Source organism: Piliocolobus tephrosceles, chromosome 19 (genome assembly GCF_002776525.5).
Source record: "Piliocolobus tephrosceles isolate RC106 chromosome 19, ASM277652v3, whole genome shotgun sequence".
Lineage (NCBI taxonomy): Eukaryota > Metazoa > Chordata > Mammalia > Primates > Cercopithecidae > Piliocolobus > Piliocolobus tephrosceles.
Window position 1 is genome coordinate 7933667 of NC_045452.1, and position 13991 is coordinate 7947657.

Consider the following 13991-nt stretch of genomic DNA (forward strand, 5'->3'; position numbering starts at 1 on the left):
GTGGGAAAGATGGGGTGAGGCCAGGCAGGTCCTCAGGAACAGGGGAAGGAGCTGGACTCACTCTATAGACAGCCCCTGAGGGGTGAGGATAGAGATCAGGAGGCCATGCAGGAGGCTCCTGCCCGTGTCCTGGGTGGGCTCAGGGGTGCTGGACCTTTAAGGATGATTGGGGAAGGAAGGGCGAGGACAACGTAGGACAGAATGATGCTCCTGAGCCTGGGCTCCTCGCCCCTCCCAGGAGTTGCTGATAAAGAAGATGAGACTTCAGTGGCAATTTTTCAGGTAAGGGCTCATTTTAAAAAGCAAGGCCACACTCTCTGTCGCATCCCTCAGTGACAGATCCGCCTTCCTTCCCAGATCACCCCCAAAATCCCCTGATTTTGCAACCTGAGCCCAATGCAGATGGTGCAGACCCTGGCCCTGGAGGGACACTCAGCCAATCTCAGATTGCCCCAGCCATTCTCTGCCTCACCCTTGCTGTGTTTCCGAGGCTTAGTTTCCCTGACTGCCCCTCTTACCTCTTTCCAGAAGCAAAGTGAGGGCTGAAGTCTCTGGTCATTCAAGGAGTCCGGGAGGCCGGGTTTCAAATCCCAGCTCTGCCACTTCCTGGCTGAACGAGCCTGGGCAAGGGACTCACTCCTCTGAGCCTCATCTAGAAGATGGGCCTAAGAGTGTCAACCTCAAACGGCTGTTATGAGTAGTAAGCAACCCTCAATATGGAAAATATTTAAGGAGGTGCCCAGCACACAGGGAGCAATGGAAAGAATATTAGCAATTTCTTTTCTTTTCTTTCTTTTTTCTTTTCTTTTTTTTTTTTTTTCTTTTTTCTGTAGAGAAAGAGTCTCACTCTGTGACCCAGGCTGGTCTCAAACTACTGGCCTCAAGTGATCCTCCCACCTCGGCCTCCCAAAATGATGGGATTACAGGCATGAGCTACCCCATCTGGCCCAAGAATGTTAGTGATTTCTACCATAATCATTGGTTATTTACTTATTCCAACATGTAATGGGCACCCGCTATGTGCTGGGAGCCTCAGCCTCCCAAGTCTACTCTTACTATGGACCTGTGCCTGAGAGAGACTGATGGGTTCTATACCTGCCTAGGTGAGGGAAGGCCTCCTGCAGGAGGTAGCCTTCATGCAGAACTTTGAGCGGTGGGTAGGAAACAGGCAGGTGGAGAAGGGAAAGAAGGATGTTCCTAGCAAAGGGAATAGCCAGTGCAGAGCCACAGGCAGGAAAGGACGCAGCATGATTGGGGAACTGAGAGTGACTTAGTGAACGGAGGGTCTGGTGGAAGCCCGTGGGAAGACAGCATGCCTCTTTGGTTGTGAGGTTCCACCCGAAACCACCCAAGGGCCCAGTCTGCGGCTGGGCCTATCCACCTGCAAGGGCTTGGGCTGCCTGGGCCCTCTTAGGCTATAGCAAGTGGAAAATAACCATCAAAGGGGAGGGAACACAGTCTCAGGCCTGGGGTGGAAACTGCTAAGAGACTAGGACTTCCTGGCCGTGTGGCTTGGGAGAGTCACTTCCCCCATCTTAGCCACAGTCTCTTCAGCTGCAAAATCAGGGTGGATCCACTGACCTCAGAGGCTGCTGTGAAAATGTGAGAAGCAGCTGACAAAGCAGAGATGGATCTCAGGCTGGAGTCACCGGCCTCTCTGTGCCTTGGTTAATTTCCCTCTCTTCAGAAAAACGTGCTGATGAAGTTCTGCTGAAGAGGTTGGGGCTTCATTTGTACCCTTGATTCAGGGTCTGCGATGGGGAAAGCTAATTCAGGGCTACTTCCTGGGCGGAGGCAGGCTGAACAGGACATGAGGCCATTCAGAAATCCCTGCAATGACCCCTTCTCTTCATCAGAAGCTCAGTGAAATTCTCCTGAGACCTGTGACTAGAATTCTGTCAGTTATTAGGATTTCAGTGACAGCATCCCCAACTTGGCTAATTTTTTTTGTATTTTTAGTAGAGTTGGGGTTTCACCATGTTAGCCAGGTTGGTCTCGAACTCCTGACCTCAGGTGATCTGCCCGCCTCGGCCTCCCAAAGTGCTGGGATTCCAGGTGTGAGCCAATGCACCCGGCTAGCTTCAGCATTTTATGTTTAGCAAAGGCGTTTGCATTTATGGAGCATATACTCTGCTAAAGCATTTTCCCTGCAATATCTAAGCTCAAAGCGATGAAGCAGCTTGCCCAAGGTTGCACGGCCAGAGTGGCAGTCCTTGATCAGACCAGGCCAAGGCTGAAGAAAATAGGTCAAAGCAGGCAAGTCAGAAGTGAGCAGAAGACAGCAACGACCTGCAGGATGGCTTAAAAAGAAAAAGCAGGGTGACTTGGGACACAGAAAGCAGCCTGGAACCCACAAAGCAGAAAGTAGCTTCCTGGTTACCCAGAGCTAGGGACCCCACTCTGGGAGGAGCTAGAGGGCTCAGCCCAGGGAACTAGGCCTGCCCAACCCCCTCATCACCCTGCTGGACCCTGGCAAGGGAGGCGTCCTGGCATCCTCTTGAGGATGATGGGTGAGGGCTTCCAACCTGGAGTACTACACTCCCAGGTTCAAGTCTCACTTCTGCCACTTGCTAGCTGGTGATTGGACAAAAGATATCACTTCTCTGAGCTTCTACTTTCTTCTCCAAAAAAGGAATAATAATACCCTTTTCTCAAGGAAGCTATTCGGAAGGCCAAGGATCTCCTGTGGGGTGCTGAGCAAGCATACCCAAAACACTAACGTCAGCAGAACGGGACACAAGAGGGTCTGGGTTCTGGCTATGCCTTGCATCTGCTCCGTGACACTGGGCAAGTCCCAAGCCCACTTCGGGACTCAGCCTTCTCTCTCCTATCACCTGGAGAATCGTCTTCCTAAGAGACAAAGACGATGCTCGTCTCTCTATGGTGCTTGCTGGGATGCGGCTTTTTCTAGTACCAGATTTCCAACCTGCTGGCTGAAGAGAAAGGTGAAAACCAGCCAGGGGAGCTTGCCCAGGTGCCCAATCACGGAGGCTGGGGGCATGGAGGGGACTTTTGGAGGGTGATCTCAGGAGGGGCCAGGACTCCAGGGGAAGTTCCTTCTGGGTGTACTTACCTCTTGTGGGCACTCTCATCTCTGGGCTCCAGCTCTTGTGCCTGTGTGCCAAGGCTGTCTGCTGGCAGAGCCCTGGAGAGGCAAAGGAGATATTGCATCAGGGATGGGCACCGTGGAGAGGGGCCAAGTCCCTGACCCCTTCAAAGAGGCAGAGTGAGGGTTTAGGATCTCAAGAACACCAGACAGGGACATTTGGGAGAAGGACTCTGAAATGAGGGGAGGCCGCTTCAGTTCAAGATACAACAGCTGGAGTCTCAACTCACCTGCTCCTACAGGGAATGAACTGGCTCACTTCTCAGGCAGAGAGGTGTGAGGTGAAGTCTGAGCTAAGGCACTGCTGCCTTAGGGAGCCCCTGGCTTATGCCAACCAGGCCTCTCCCCTCCTCTTGGCCTAGGGACCTTGGACTCCAGGAAAAGTAAATATAACAATAAGCAACCACCACCACCACGACACACCACTATTGCCACCCGAGATGGCTGGGTATGGCTGATCAGGTTGTGGACTGCATAATTCTAAATGGTACCATGTGCCCAGCCTACAATGAATATGCTGCCTCCTGGAATTGAACACAACATCCTACTATCACCACCTAACACTGACCAAATGCCTACCACGCAAATACCTGTGTCATTTAAACCCCAATAAAAGGAAAGTGTGATGATCCCAATTTTACAGATGAGAAAGCACGACACCAAGAGGAAGAGCAACTTACCCAAGGAACGGATGAAAAGAGTTTCACCATCCAGACCTTCCTAACACTTAATCTCCCATGTTATAGGAATGAGGCTGTGTCCATGATGAGTCCTGGCATGTAGCCAGAATCAGGCCAAAGTGGAATCAAGGGAATCATTGTAGCTTTAGGGCAGGGTATGTGTGTGTATATATCACACACACATATATACACACACATATACACACACACACATATATACACACACATATATACACACTCACATACTGAGTCTGAAGCTAAACCTCCTGCCTGTCAGTCCTGTTTCAGGAGGTAGGGGTGATTTGGAATGCAGCTCTGGAGTCAGCCAACTCCTTGACTATATACATCCCTCCTCTAGGACTTCTCCTATTCTGTAAACAGGAGGTTTTAACCAGGGTAACAACACTTTGAAATCTCAGCTTTTTAAATCTCAGCCAGGCTTCGCGTGGTGGCTCATGCCTGTGATCCCAGCACTTTGGAAGGCAGAGGCAGGAGGATCGCTTGAGCCCAGGAGTTCGAGACCCAGCCTCGGCAACAGGGGGAGACCCAGTCTCTACAAAAAATAAAAAATTATCCAGGTGATGGTACACGCCTATAGCCCCAGCTACTTGGGAGGCTGAGATGGGAGGATTGCTTAATCCCAGGAGGTCAAGGTTGCAGCGAGCTGTGATTGTGCCACTGCACTAGTCTGGGCAACAGAGCAAGACCGTGTCTCAAAAAAAAAAAAAAAGAAAAGAAAACAAACAAGCAAATAAACTCAGCTTTTATTATTTATGCCATGATGGCAATAAACAGGCTGCAGGCTGTTGACTGCATTTCTTGGTCCTCCATTCCTTCCTATTCACTCACTCCTTTTCTCCATACCATTTTCCTATTCCTGAAATATCAGGCCAATAAGGACATCTAAACCCAGATGGAAAAGGGAAGCAAGGTGTAACCACAGCAACCAGACCCCCCCAGCAGGCCACCCCCAAACTACAGACACTCAAGCCCTGGTACTGCTGGAACATGGGCGGCCAATGATGTGAGGCCTGCTCCCTTGGCATAAATAAAACCAATTAGGAAGCAGGCGCTTGAAGCTCTTCCAGAGGCAGGATGGCTCGCCCAGCTGCCCTCAGACAGCTCTTGAAATGCCAGCGAGCTCAAGAGGCCTGCCAGCCAGGCAGCTCCCATGGCCCACGAGCCCAGCCATCCCCCTCCAGGGAACACAGGCCCTTTCAGAGCAATGGGACAGGGCTGTCAGTCACTTGGAGCTGTGTATCCAACATGCAGCTACCAGCCACACATAACTATTTAAACTCACCTTAGGTAACATTAAATACAATTAAGAATCCAGCTTCTCATCTGCACTAGCCACACTGCAAGTGCCCAGAAGCCACACGTGACCAGTGGCTACTGTACCGGACAGTGCACATTTAGGAGGGGGCAAGCAAATGATGGCCCAATCCAACCCAGGGCCTGTTTTCAAAGCACCCTTGAACTAAGAATGGTTTGTAAGTTTTATCAAGGGAAGAGGGTGAAGGGAGGAGGAAGAGGAGAGAGGAGGAGGAGCAACAGCAACAGAAACCACATAAACACCACAAAATTGGAAACATTTACTATCTGGACATTTATAGAAATTTGCTGACCTCTGCACAGAACATTCCCATCACTGCAGAGTGTTCTGCTGGGCAGCACTGATTAGAGGGCAAATGAGAGGGAGGGGTGGGAGTCAAAGAGCTCTCCTTTTTTGTTGTTGTTGTTGTTGCTGTTGTTGTTGTTGTGGTGGTGGTGGTTGTTGTTGAGAGGGTGCCTCACTCTGTCCAGCCCAGGCTGGAGTGCAGTGGCATGATCTTGGCTCACTGCAGCCTTGACTTCCTTGGGTTCAGGTGATCCTCCCATCTCTGCCTCCCAAATATCCAGGACTACAGGTGCATGCCACCATGCCTGGCTAATATTTGTATTTTTGTGTAGAGATGGGGTCCTGCTATGTTGCCCAGGCTGGTCTCAAACTCCTGAGCTCAAGCGATCCTCTTGCCTGTGCCTCCCACAGTGCTGGGACTTCACGTGTGGGCCACTGCATCCAGCCCCTCCTTTTTTTGCAGGAGGAATATATTAAATACACAGCACCCCTGTGTATTAACACCAAAGCAAGGGCTTTCCATGCCCTACCTGGTTTCATCCTCACATCAGCCCCATCAGGCAGGTGATGCCATGTTCTCCATTTTAAGCTAAGAAAGGCCCATGTGGGTACAGGGTGAACATGACTCTACCACAAAGCAAAATCGCCAACAAATAGAAACCACACTTAAGAAAAAAGCCAAGCAGGAAATAAGATTCAACTGCTACCAGGTAACCAGGCATGGGGTGGTGCACGCCTGTAGTCCCAGCTACTCAGGAGGTCAAGGTGGGGAGATTGCTTAAGCCCAGGAGGTTGAGGCTGCAGTGAGCTATGATCAAGCCACTGCACTCCAGCTTGGATGACAGAGCGAGACTGCCTTAAAACAGACAAACAAACAAAAAACATTGCTGCCAGGGGTGGTATTCGGGTGGTAGGTGATATTTTTCCCCTAAAAACATAACTTGATGGTGTCATCTTATTGTCTTTCCACATGATAAAATAATAAAGCGACTAGTATTTTTTGAATTGTACACTATACATGTTATGGGCCCAGACTGCTTGGGTTCAAAATCCTGCTGCACAGGCTACTGGTTGAAGGACCTTGGCAAGTCACTTAGCCTCTCTGAAACTTGGTTTTCTCATCTGTAAAATGGGGAGGATAATACAGGTCAAGTAGCCCTAATGCAGAATTTCAAAATCTGAAATGCTCCAAAATCCAAACTTGTGGAGTGCCGACATGATGCTCACGGAAAACGCTCGTCAGGTGTGGGCATGGTGGTTCACACCTGTAATCCCAGCACTTTGGGAAGCTTAGGTGGGAGAATCACTTAAGCTCAGGAGTTCAAGACCAGCCTGGGCTATTAATACAGCGAGACCCCATCTCGAAAGGAAAGGGAAGGGGGGGAGGGGGAGGGGAGGGGAAGGGGGGAGGGGAAAGGGAAGGAAAGGGGAAAGGGGAAAGAAAAGGAAAGGAAAGGAAAGGGGAAAGGAAAAAGGAAAGGAAAGGGAAAAGCAAAGAAAAGAAGAAAGAAAAGCAAGGAAGGAAGAAGAAAGAGAAAGGGAGAAAGAGAGAGATAAAGAGAGAAAGAAAGAGAAAGAGAGAAAGGAAGGAAGGAAAGAAAGGAAAGAAAATGCTCAGTAGAGCATTTTGGAGTAGGGATGCTGAACTGATCAGTATAATGCAAATATTCCAAACTCGGAAAAAATTCAAGCTAGGTGTGGTAGCTCATGCCTGTAATCCCAGCACTTTGAGGGCTGAGGCAGGAGGATCGCTTGAGCCCAGGAGTTTGAGACCAGTCTGGGCAACAAAGTGAGACCCCATCACCACAAAAAAAACTTTTTTTAAATTAGCCAGGTGTGGTGGTGCTTGCCTATAGTCCCAGCTAATTGGGATGCTGAGGCAGGAGAATTACTTGAACCCAGGAAGTCAAGGTTAAAGCGAGCCATGATCATGCCACTGCACTCCAGCCTGGGTGTCAGAGGGAGACCCTGCCTCAAAAGAAAAAAAAAATTCTGAAATCCAAAACCTTTCTGGTCCCAAGCATTTCAGATAAAGGGATAGGCAACCTGTAACGCCTCCTAGAAGGGCACTTGGAAATGTGCCCCATGCAAATGAGAAACTAGTCTTGTAGGAGTGCTGGGAAGTACAAATAAATCAGGGCATGTTGGAACAGCACCTGGCCCAGAGCAAGGGCTACCTGCCTACTGGCTTTTGTTTTCAGCAAATCCTTGTACGGTGGGGATTTTTATCCCCATCTGAGAAGTGAAGAAATTGAAGCTCCAAGAGATGGAGTGATTAGCAGAAGCCACACAACTAGTAAGAGGAAAGGCCAGCTTCTGAATGCGGTTCTGTCTTCAAGGTGTCATCCCTAGCATGGTGTCATGCGGCTCATAAAACAGGGGCAGCAACCAGGCACAGTGGCTCACGTCTGTAATCCCAGCACTTTGTGAGGCCAAGGTGGGCGGATCACGAGGTCAGGAGATCGAGACCATCCCGGCCAACACAGTGAAATCTCATCTGTACTAAAATACAAAAAATTAGCTGGGCATGGTGGCACGCGGCTGTAATCCCAGCTACTCAGGAGGCTGAGGCAGGGGAATCGCTTGAACCCGGGAGGCAGAGGTTGCAGTGAGCCGAGATTGCGCCACTGTACTCCAGCCTGGGGGACAGAGCAAAACTCCATCTCAAAAAAAAAAAAAAACAGATTAAGCCAGAATCAGCTGGTTGTTGGAAACAGCAGGGTTTCATTTCACCAGGTGTGGTGACTCACACCTGTAATCCCAGCACTTTGGGAGGCCAAGGCGGGCGGATCACGAAGTCAGGAGATCAAGACCATCCTGGCTAACATGGTGAAATCTCCTTTCTACTAAAAACACAATAATAATAATAATAATAATAATAATAATAATAATAATAATTAGCCGGGTGTGGTGGAATGCACCTGGGAGCTCCCAGCTACTTGGGAGGCTGAGGCAGGAGAATCGCTTGAACCTGGGACGCAGAGGTTGCAGTGAGCCAAGATCGCACCACTGCACTCCAGCCTGGGTGACAGAGCGAGACTCCATCTCAAACAACAACAACAACAACAAAAACGGGCAGCTGGAGACCATGGAAGGGGACTTTGCTCCCACTTTCCATTGACCCTGAAAAGCCCCTGGAAGGGAAGGGGCTGATCAATCTAAGAGATCCCCTTAGACTCAGATTCATTCATTCCACCAATGTTTACTGAGCAAGTACCATGTGCAGAGCTCTGCTCAAGATACTGGGATACATCAAAGGCAGCAGACAAAGGTCCCTGCCTTCATAGAGCTGACATTCCAGTGGGGAGCCAAGAAACCAGTGTGTGAGACAATGACACCAGTGATAAAGGCTCGGAAGCAAATGTCCGTGATGAGAGGTGGAGGCATTCCACAGGGGTAAAAGAAGGAAAGAAGGGGGTGACATCTGCACTGAGACCACACTGAGTTTTGGCTCAAATCTATACGAACTTTCTAAATCATCATTTCTCCAAGCTCAGCAGATCAGGAGGTTCCCAAGAGAAAAGCAGCAGGGGGGCAGGGAGGGGACAACAGCAAGGAGCTGGCAGCGCACAAAGCCGGCTCGGGAGGTCACTGCACTTACAGAGTGGCCCTGGAGCAGGGCCCAGGGCCCACATGCTCAGGCTCAGCCATCAGCCCTGCGATTCCTCCCCATGGGAACCAGCTTCCAACATTCCATTGCCATGGCTATTCCCAACCCTACCGGACCACGCTGACCACACCACCTCCCACCCACCACACCCCAACCTTCTGCAGAGCTGGGAGATGCAGGTCTCCTGGGCAGGGTCCCTGGGGATCAGGGCCCTCTGACCTATTACAGGGGGAAGCCAGCCAAGAAAGCCCTCCAGATTTCAAAGGGGTGAGAGTAAGGAAAAAATAATTCTGAAGCTCTGGACACTGCTTGAGCATAAAAAGCATGCAGAGTGGTTCAAGAGGGAAGAAGGGCAGGGAGGCTGGCATGCAGCCTTAAAAATATTAGCTCAGGCCGGGCACAGGGGCTCACGCCAGGCACGGTGGCTCATGCCTATAATCCTGGCACTTTGGGAGGCTGAGGGGGATGGATTGCTAGAGGAAAGGAGTTTGCGACCATCCTGGACAGTAAGACGAAACCCTGTCTCTACACAAATTAGATATACACCTATAGTCCCAGCTACTTGGGAGGCTGAGGTGGGAGGATGGCTTGAGCCTGGGAGACAGAGGTTGCAGTGAGCCAAGATCACACCACTGTACTCCAATCTGGGTGACAGACAGAGATTCTGCCTTAAAAAAACAAAAAACAAAACAAAACAAAAAAACAACAAACAAATAAAAACATTAGTTCAGACTTAGAGCACTTATTATATACCAGGCACTGAGCTAAGAGTTTTACATATATCATTGCATTTTGTCTTAACCATTGACCCTATTTGACCCTCCCTTATTAAACCATCCATTTCCTGGGGCTTAGAGATGTAGAGAGACCAGCCCAAGGCCATGCAAGCTGGTAGGCAGGGGAGCTAGAAAGAAAACCCAAGTCTCTCTCTTTCCAGAGCCTGTGCTCTCCTCCCTGTCTTGTTTTGCATTTTTTCACCTAAAACCATCAAAGCAGGGTCCCACACACTGTCCCAGCCTCCCACTCAGAGGCCCAGTTCAGCACTCTGTTAGGGACTAGCCGGGGTTGGGGACTGATGAGGCTGGGGGTCACATCCTGGCTCCCTCACTCAGAGGCTGGGTGTCCTGGGTCAATCTGGGGCAGCAGCTATCTGAGCCTCAGTGTTCTCATCTGAGAAATGGGAATAACACCTGGAAGAGTGCCATGGGAACTATGTAACTTCCATCAAGCCAGGCAGAGCCAGCATGAGAAAATTATTACCATTTAATTTTTTCCTTTTCTTTTCTCTTTTCTTTTTTTTTCTTTTTGAGACAGGGTCTTGCTCAGTCCCCCAAGCTAGAATACAGTGGTGCAATCATGGCTCACTGCAGCCTCAAACACCTGGACTCAAGAGAATTCTCCCATCTCAGCCTCCCAAGTAGCTAGTGCTCCACCACGCCCGGCTAATGTTTTATTTTTTTGTAGAAACAGGGTCTTAATACATTGTCCAAGCTGGTCTCAAACTCCTGGGCTCAAGTAATCCTCCTGCCTCGGCCTCTCAAAGTGCTGAGATCACAGGCATGGGCCACTATGCCTGGCCACCTTTTTTTTTTTTTTTTGAGATGGAGTCTCGCTATGTCGCCCAGGCTGGAGTGCAGTGGCGCAATCTCGGCTCACTGCAAGCTCCGCCTTCCAGGTTCACGCCATTCTCCTGCCTTAGCCTCCCGAGTAGCTGGGACTACAGGTGTATGCCACCACACCCGGCTAATTTTTTGTATTTTTAGTAGAGACGGGGTTTCACCATGTTAGCCAGGATGGTCTTGATCTCCTGACCTCGTGATCCACCCGCCTTGGTTTCCCAAAGTGCTGGGATTACAGGCATGAGCCACCGCACCCGGCCGCCTGGCTGCCTTTTTATGTTATGATCAGTCATTACAGCACATGGATAAAGACTGGCAGGGACATACACAAACTAAGGAATGTGTGGTCCAGTCAGGTGGGGTCAGGAGTGATTTCTTTTCCCTGTTCTTCGTCATTAGAGTCAAAAATGCACAGTTGGCCCTGTACATTTTGACTCTCAATGACAACCCTGGAGGGTGGGCAGTATTATTAGTCACGTTTTACAGAAGGGGAAACTGAGGCTTAGAGAGGTGAAATGCTTTGTTGGAGGTCACACAGATGGTAACTGATTAAGCCTGAACTGGAAGTCAGGCTATCTGATGCCAGAACCCAAACTGTTTCCCCAACTTTCGACGACCCTGCTTTATCATCTCTCTTGGGGGTGGGCAAGCTTCTGTGAAGTCATAAAACCCATGTTTTTGGCTCTGTGGACCACAAGAGCTCCAATGCGACTTTGCAACTATAATGCAAACAACTAAGATGACACATACATGAAGACATGTGGCTATGTTCCTATAAGACTAGCTACAAAAACAGGTGGTGAGCTAGATTTGTCCCGTGGGCATAGTTTGCCAGCCTTGTCTATATCATGAAAAGACACTATCAGCCAGGCGCAGTGGCTCATGCCTGTAATCCCAGCACTTTGGGAGGCCAAGACAGGCGGATTACCTGAGGTCAGGAGTTCGAGACCAGCCTGGCCAACATGGTGATACTCCATCTCTACTAAAAATACAAAAATTAGCCAGGTGTGGTGGCGGGTGCCTGTAGTCCCAGCTCCTCAAGAGGCTGAGGCAGGAGAGGCGCTTGAACCCGGGAGGCGGAGGTCACAGTGAGCCGATATTATGCCATTGCACTCCAGCCTAGGTGACAAGAGCGAAACTCCGTCTAAAAAAAAAAAAAAAAAGACACGATCAGCAGCACCTGCCCTCAGTGCAACCTGGGCAAACTCACAGAGCACAAATACAGGGAGCCGAGGTGGAAGCCAGTTTGGTTCTGGGACTTATCTCAGTAGGGACTGTGGGAGGACCCAGGTGGCCAGTCTTTGGTAAGAGAAAAATGTACAATTCGGGAAAACAAACAGTTGATTGAAAAGAAAAAGAAGTGCACACTCATGCATGGGGAATCATCCAGCATCCTGTCTGTTGCCACGTAAGCACTAGCAGAGAGGCTTGTGTATGCCTGGCAGTCTTTTTTTTTTTTTTTTTTTAAAGAGACAGGATCTCCTTCTGTCTCCAAGGCTGGAGTACAGCGGCATGATCATTGTTCACTGCAGCCTTGAAACTCCTGGTCTCAAATGATCTGTCTGCCCCAGCCTGCCAAGTAGCAGGGACTACAGGCAAGTGCCACCACGCCCAGTTAATTTTTTATTTTTGTGGAGACGGGGTCCCACTATGTTGCCCAGGCTGGTCTGAGTTTAATCCTCCCACCTCAGCCTCCCAAAGTGCTGGGATTATAGGCATGCGCCACTGCACCTGGCTGGCAGTTTTATATACAGTTGCCCCTCAGTATCATAGGGGATTGATTACAGAATCCACCTTGAATACCAAAATACAGGATGTTCAAGTCCCTTATATAAAATGATGTAATATTTGCATATAACCTACACATATCCTCCCATATACTTTAAATCAGCGCTAGATCAATTATACTACCTAATACAATGTAAATGCTATGTAGGTAGTTGTTATACCGTATTGTTTAGAGAACAATCACACGACAAAAAAAGTCCTGTTCATGTTCAGTACAGATGCAACCACCCATTTTTTCCCGAATATTTTTGATCACTGTTGGCTGAATCCTCGCATGCAGAACCCATGAACACAGAGAGCCAACTATATATTTTGACCCTAATGACAGCCTTGGAGGGTAGGCACTATTATGATTGGCCACATTTTACAGGAGGAGAAACTGAGGCTGAGAGAGGTAAAGTGCTTGCTGAAGATCACACAGATGGTAACTGGCTGAGTTTGATCTGGAACTCAGGTCTCTCTGATGCCAGAACCAAGCTCTTAACTACCTCTTCCAAATCTCGACCCCACCCCATACACAGATGGAGAAGCTATGTGCCCCAGGTCAGACAGCTGCTCAGAGTAGTGCCTGGCTCAGACTCCTGGACCATCTCCCAGTCTTGCCCCCGGCACCTGGCACAGCCTCTGCTCTGGACTTCCTGCCCAGAAACACAGAGGGCCCCTGCCTGGTGAAGAAGGCAAACAGGAAAGGGCCAGCGTGATCTTGCAGGGACCGGTGCTTCCTGAGCCCTCACCCCCAGCTGCCAGGGGATCCCGTCTCCACTCCTCTGCCCAGAAGCTGTCAGAGGTGAGGGACTGAACACAGGGGCAGGAATCCTCTACACCTGGCTGATTCCTAGCAATGCAGCCCTGGGTTGGGGGTCAGTGGGGAGGTGTTATCTAACCGCTCTGTGCCTCACTTTCCTCATCTATGAAATGGGGAGGCCATTAGCACTTGTGCACATGAAATAAACATGCAGTGGCTCATGCCTGTAATCTCAGCACTTTGGGAGGCTGAGGTGGGCAGATCACCTGGGGTCAGGAGTTCGAGACCAGCCTGGCCAACATGGTGAAACCCCGTCTCTGCTAAAAATATAGAAATTAGCCAGGCGTGGTGGTGAATGCCTGTAATCCCAGCTACTTGGGAGGCTGAAGCATAAGAATTGCTTGAACCCAGGAGGAGGAGGTTGCAGTGAGCCAAGATGGCGCCACTGCACTCCAGCCTGGGTGACACAGCAAGACTCTGTCTCAAAACAAATAAATGAACTCACATAAAGCACTCAGAACAGAGCTTTCTTGCTACCTGACTGTTATTCCTTCCCTTTAGGGTGGTGGTTAAACTTTGGTGTGCTTCTGAATAGCCCAAAACTGTTAGAAGGCAGATGCCCTGGGGCCTACCCTCAAATATTCTGATTTGGAAGAGACAAGGTGGAGCTGAGGGCATCTCCATTTTAACAAGCGCTGCCGCCCCTTGCCCCCTCTCTATGAAATACCGCTTAGGGTACTGAACTCAGCGTTCTAGTAGGCTGGTGCAAAAGTAATGCAGTTTTCGCCACTGAAAGTAATATCAAAGACCGCAATCACTTTT

General features: G+C 49.7%; 1 protein-coding gene across 4 annotated transcripts in view; it reads right to left on the reverse strand.

Moving 5' to 3' along the window:
- Positions 1-13991, reverse strand: part of TPST2 (tyrosylprotein sulfotransferase 2) — a 63873-nt gene that overhangs the window by 16442 nt on the left and 33440 nt on the right. For 2 of the 4 annotated variants that reach the window (XM_023190777.2, XM_023190776.3), the window contains 2 exons: positions 3074-3145; positions 519-652 (listed from right to left, as the gene is read on the reverse strand). In XM_023190777.2, coding sequence (XP_023046545.2) covers positions 519-559 — 41 coding nt within the window. In that variant the 5' untranslated portion in view covers positions 560-652; positions 3074-3145. Of the gene's footprint in view, positions 1-518; positions 653-3073; positions 3146-13991 lie in introns of those variants that run through there. The other 2 variants (XM_023190778.3, XM_023190779.2) reach the window with 1 other exon arrangement.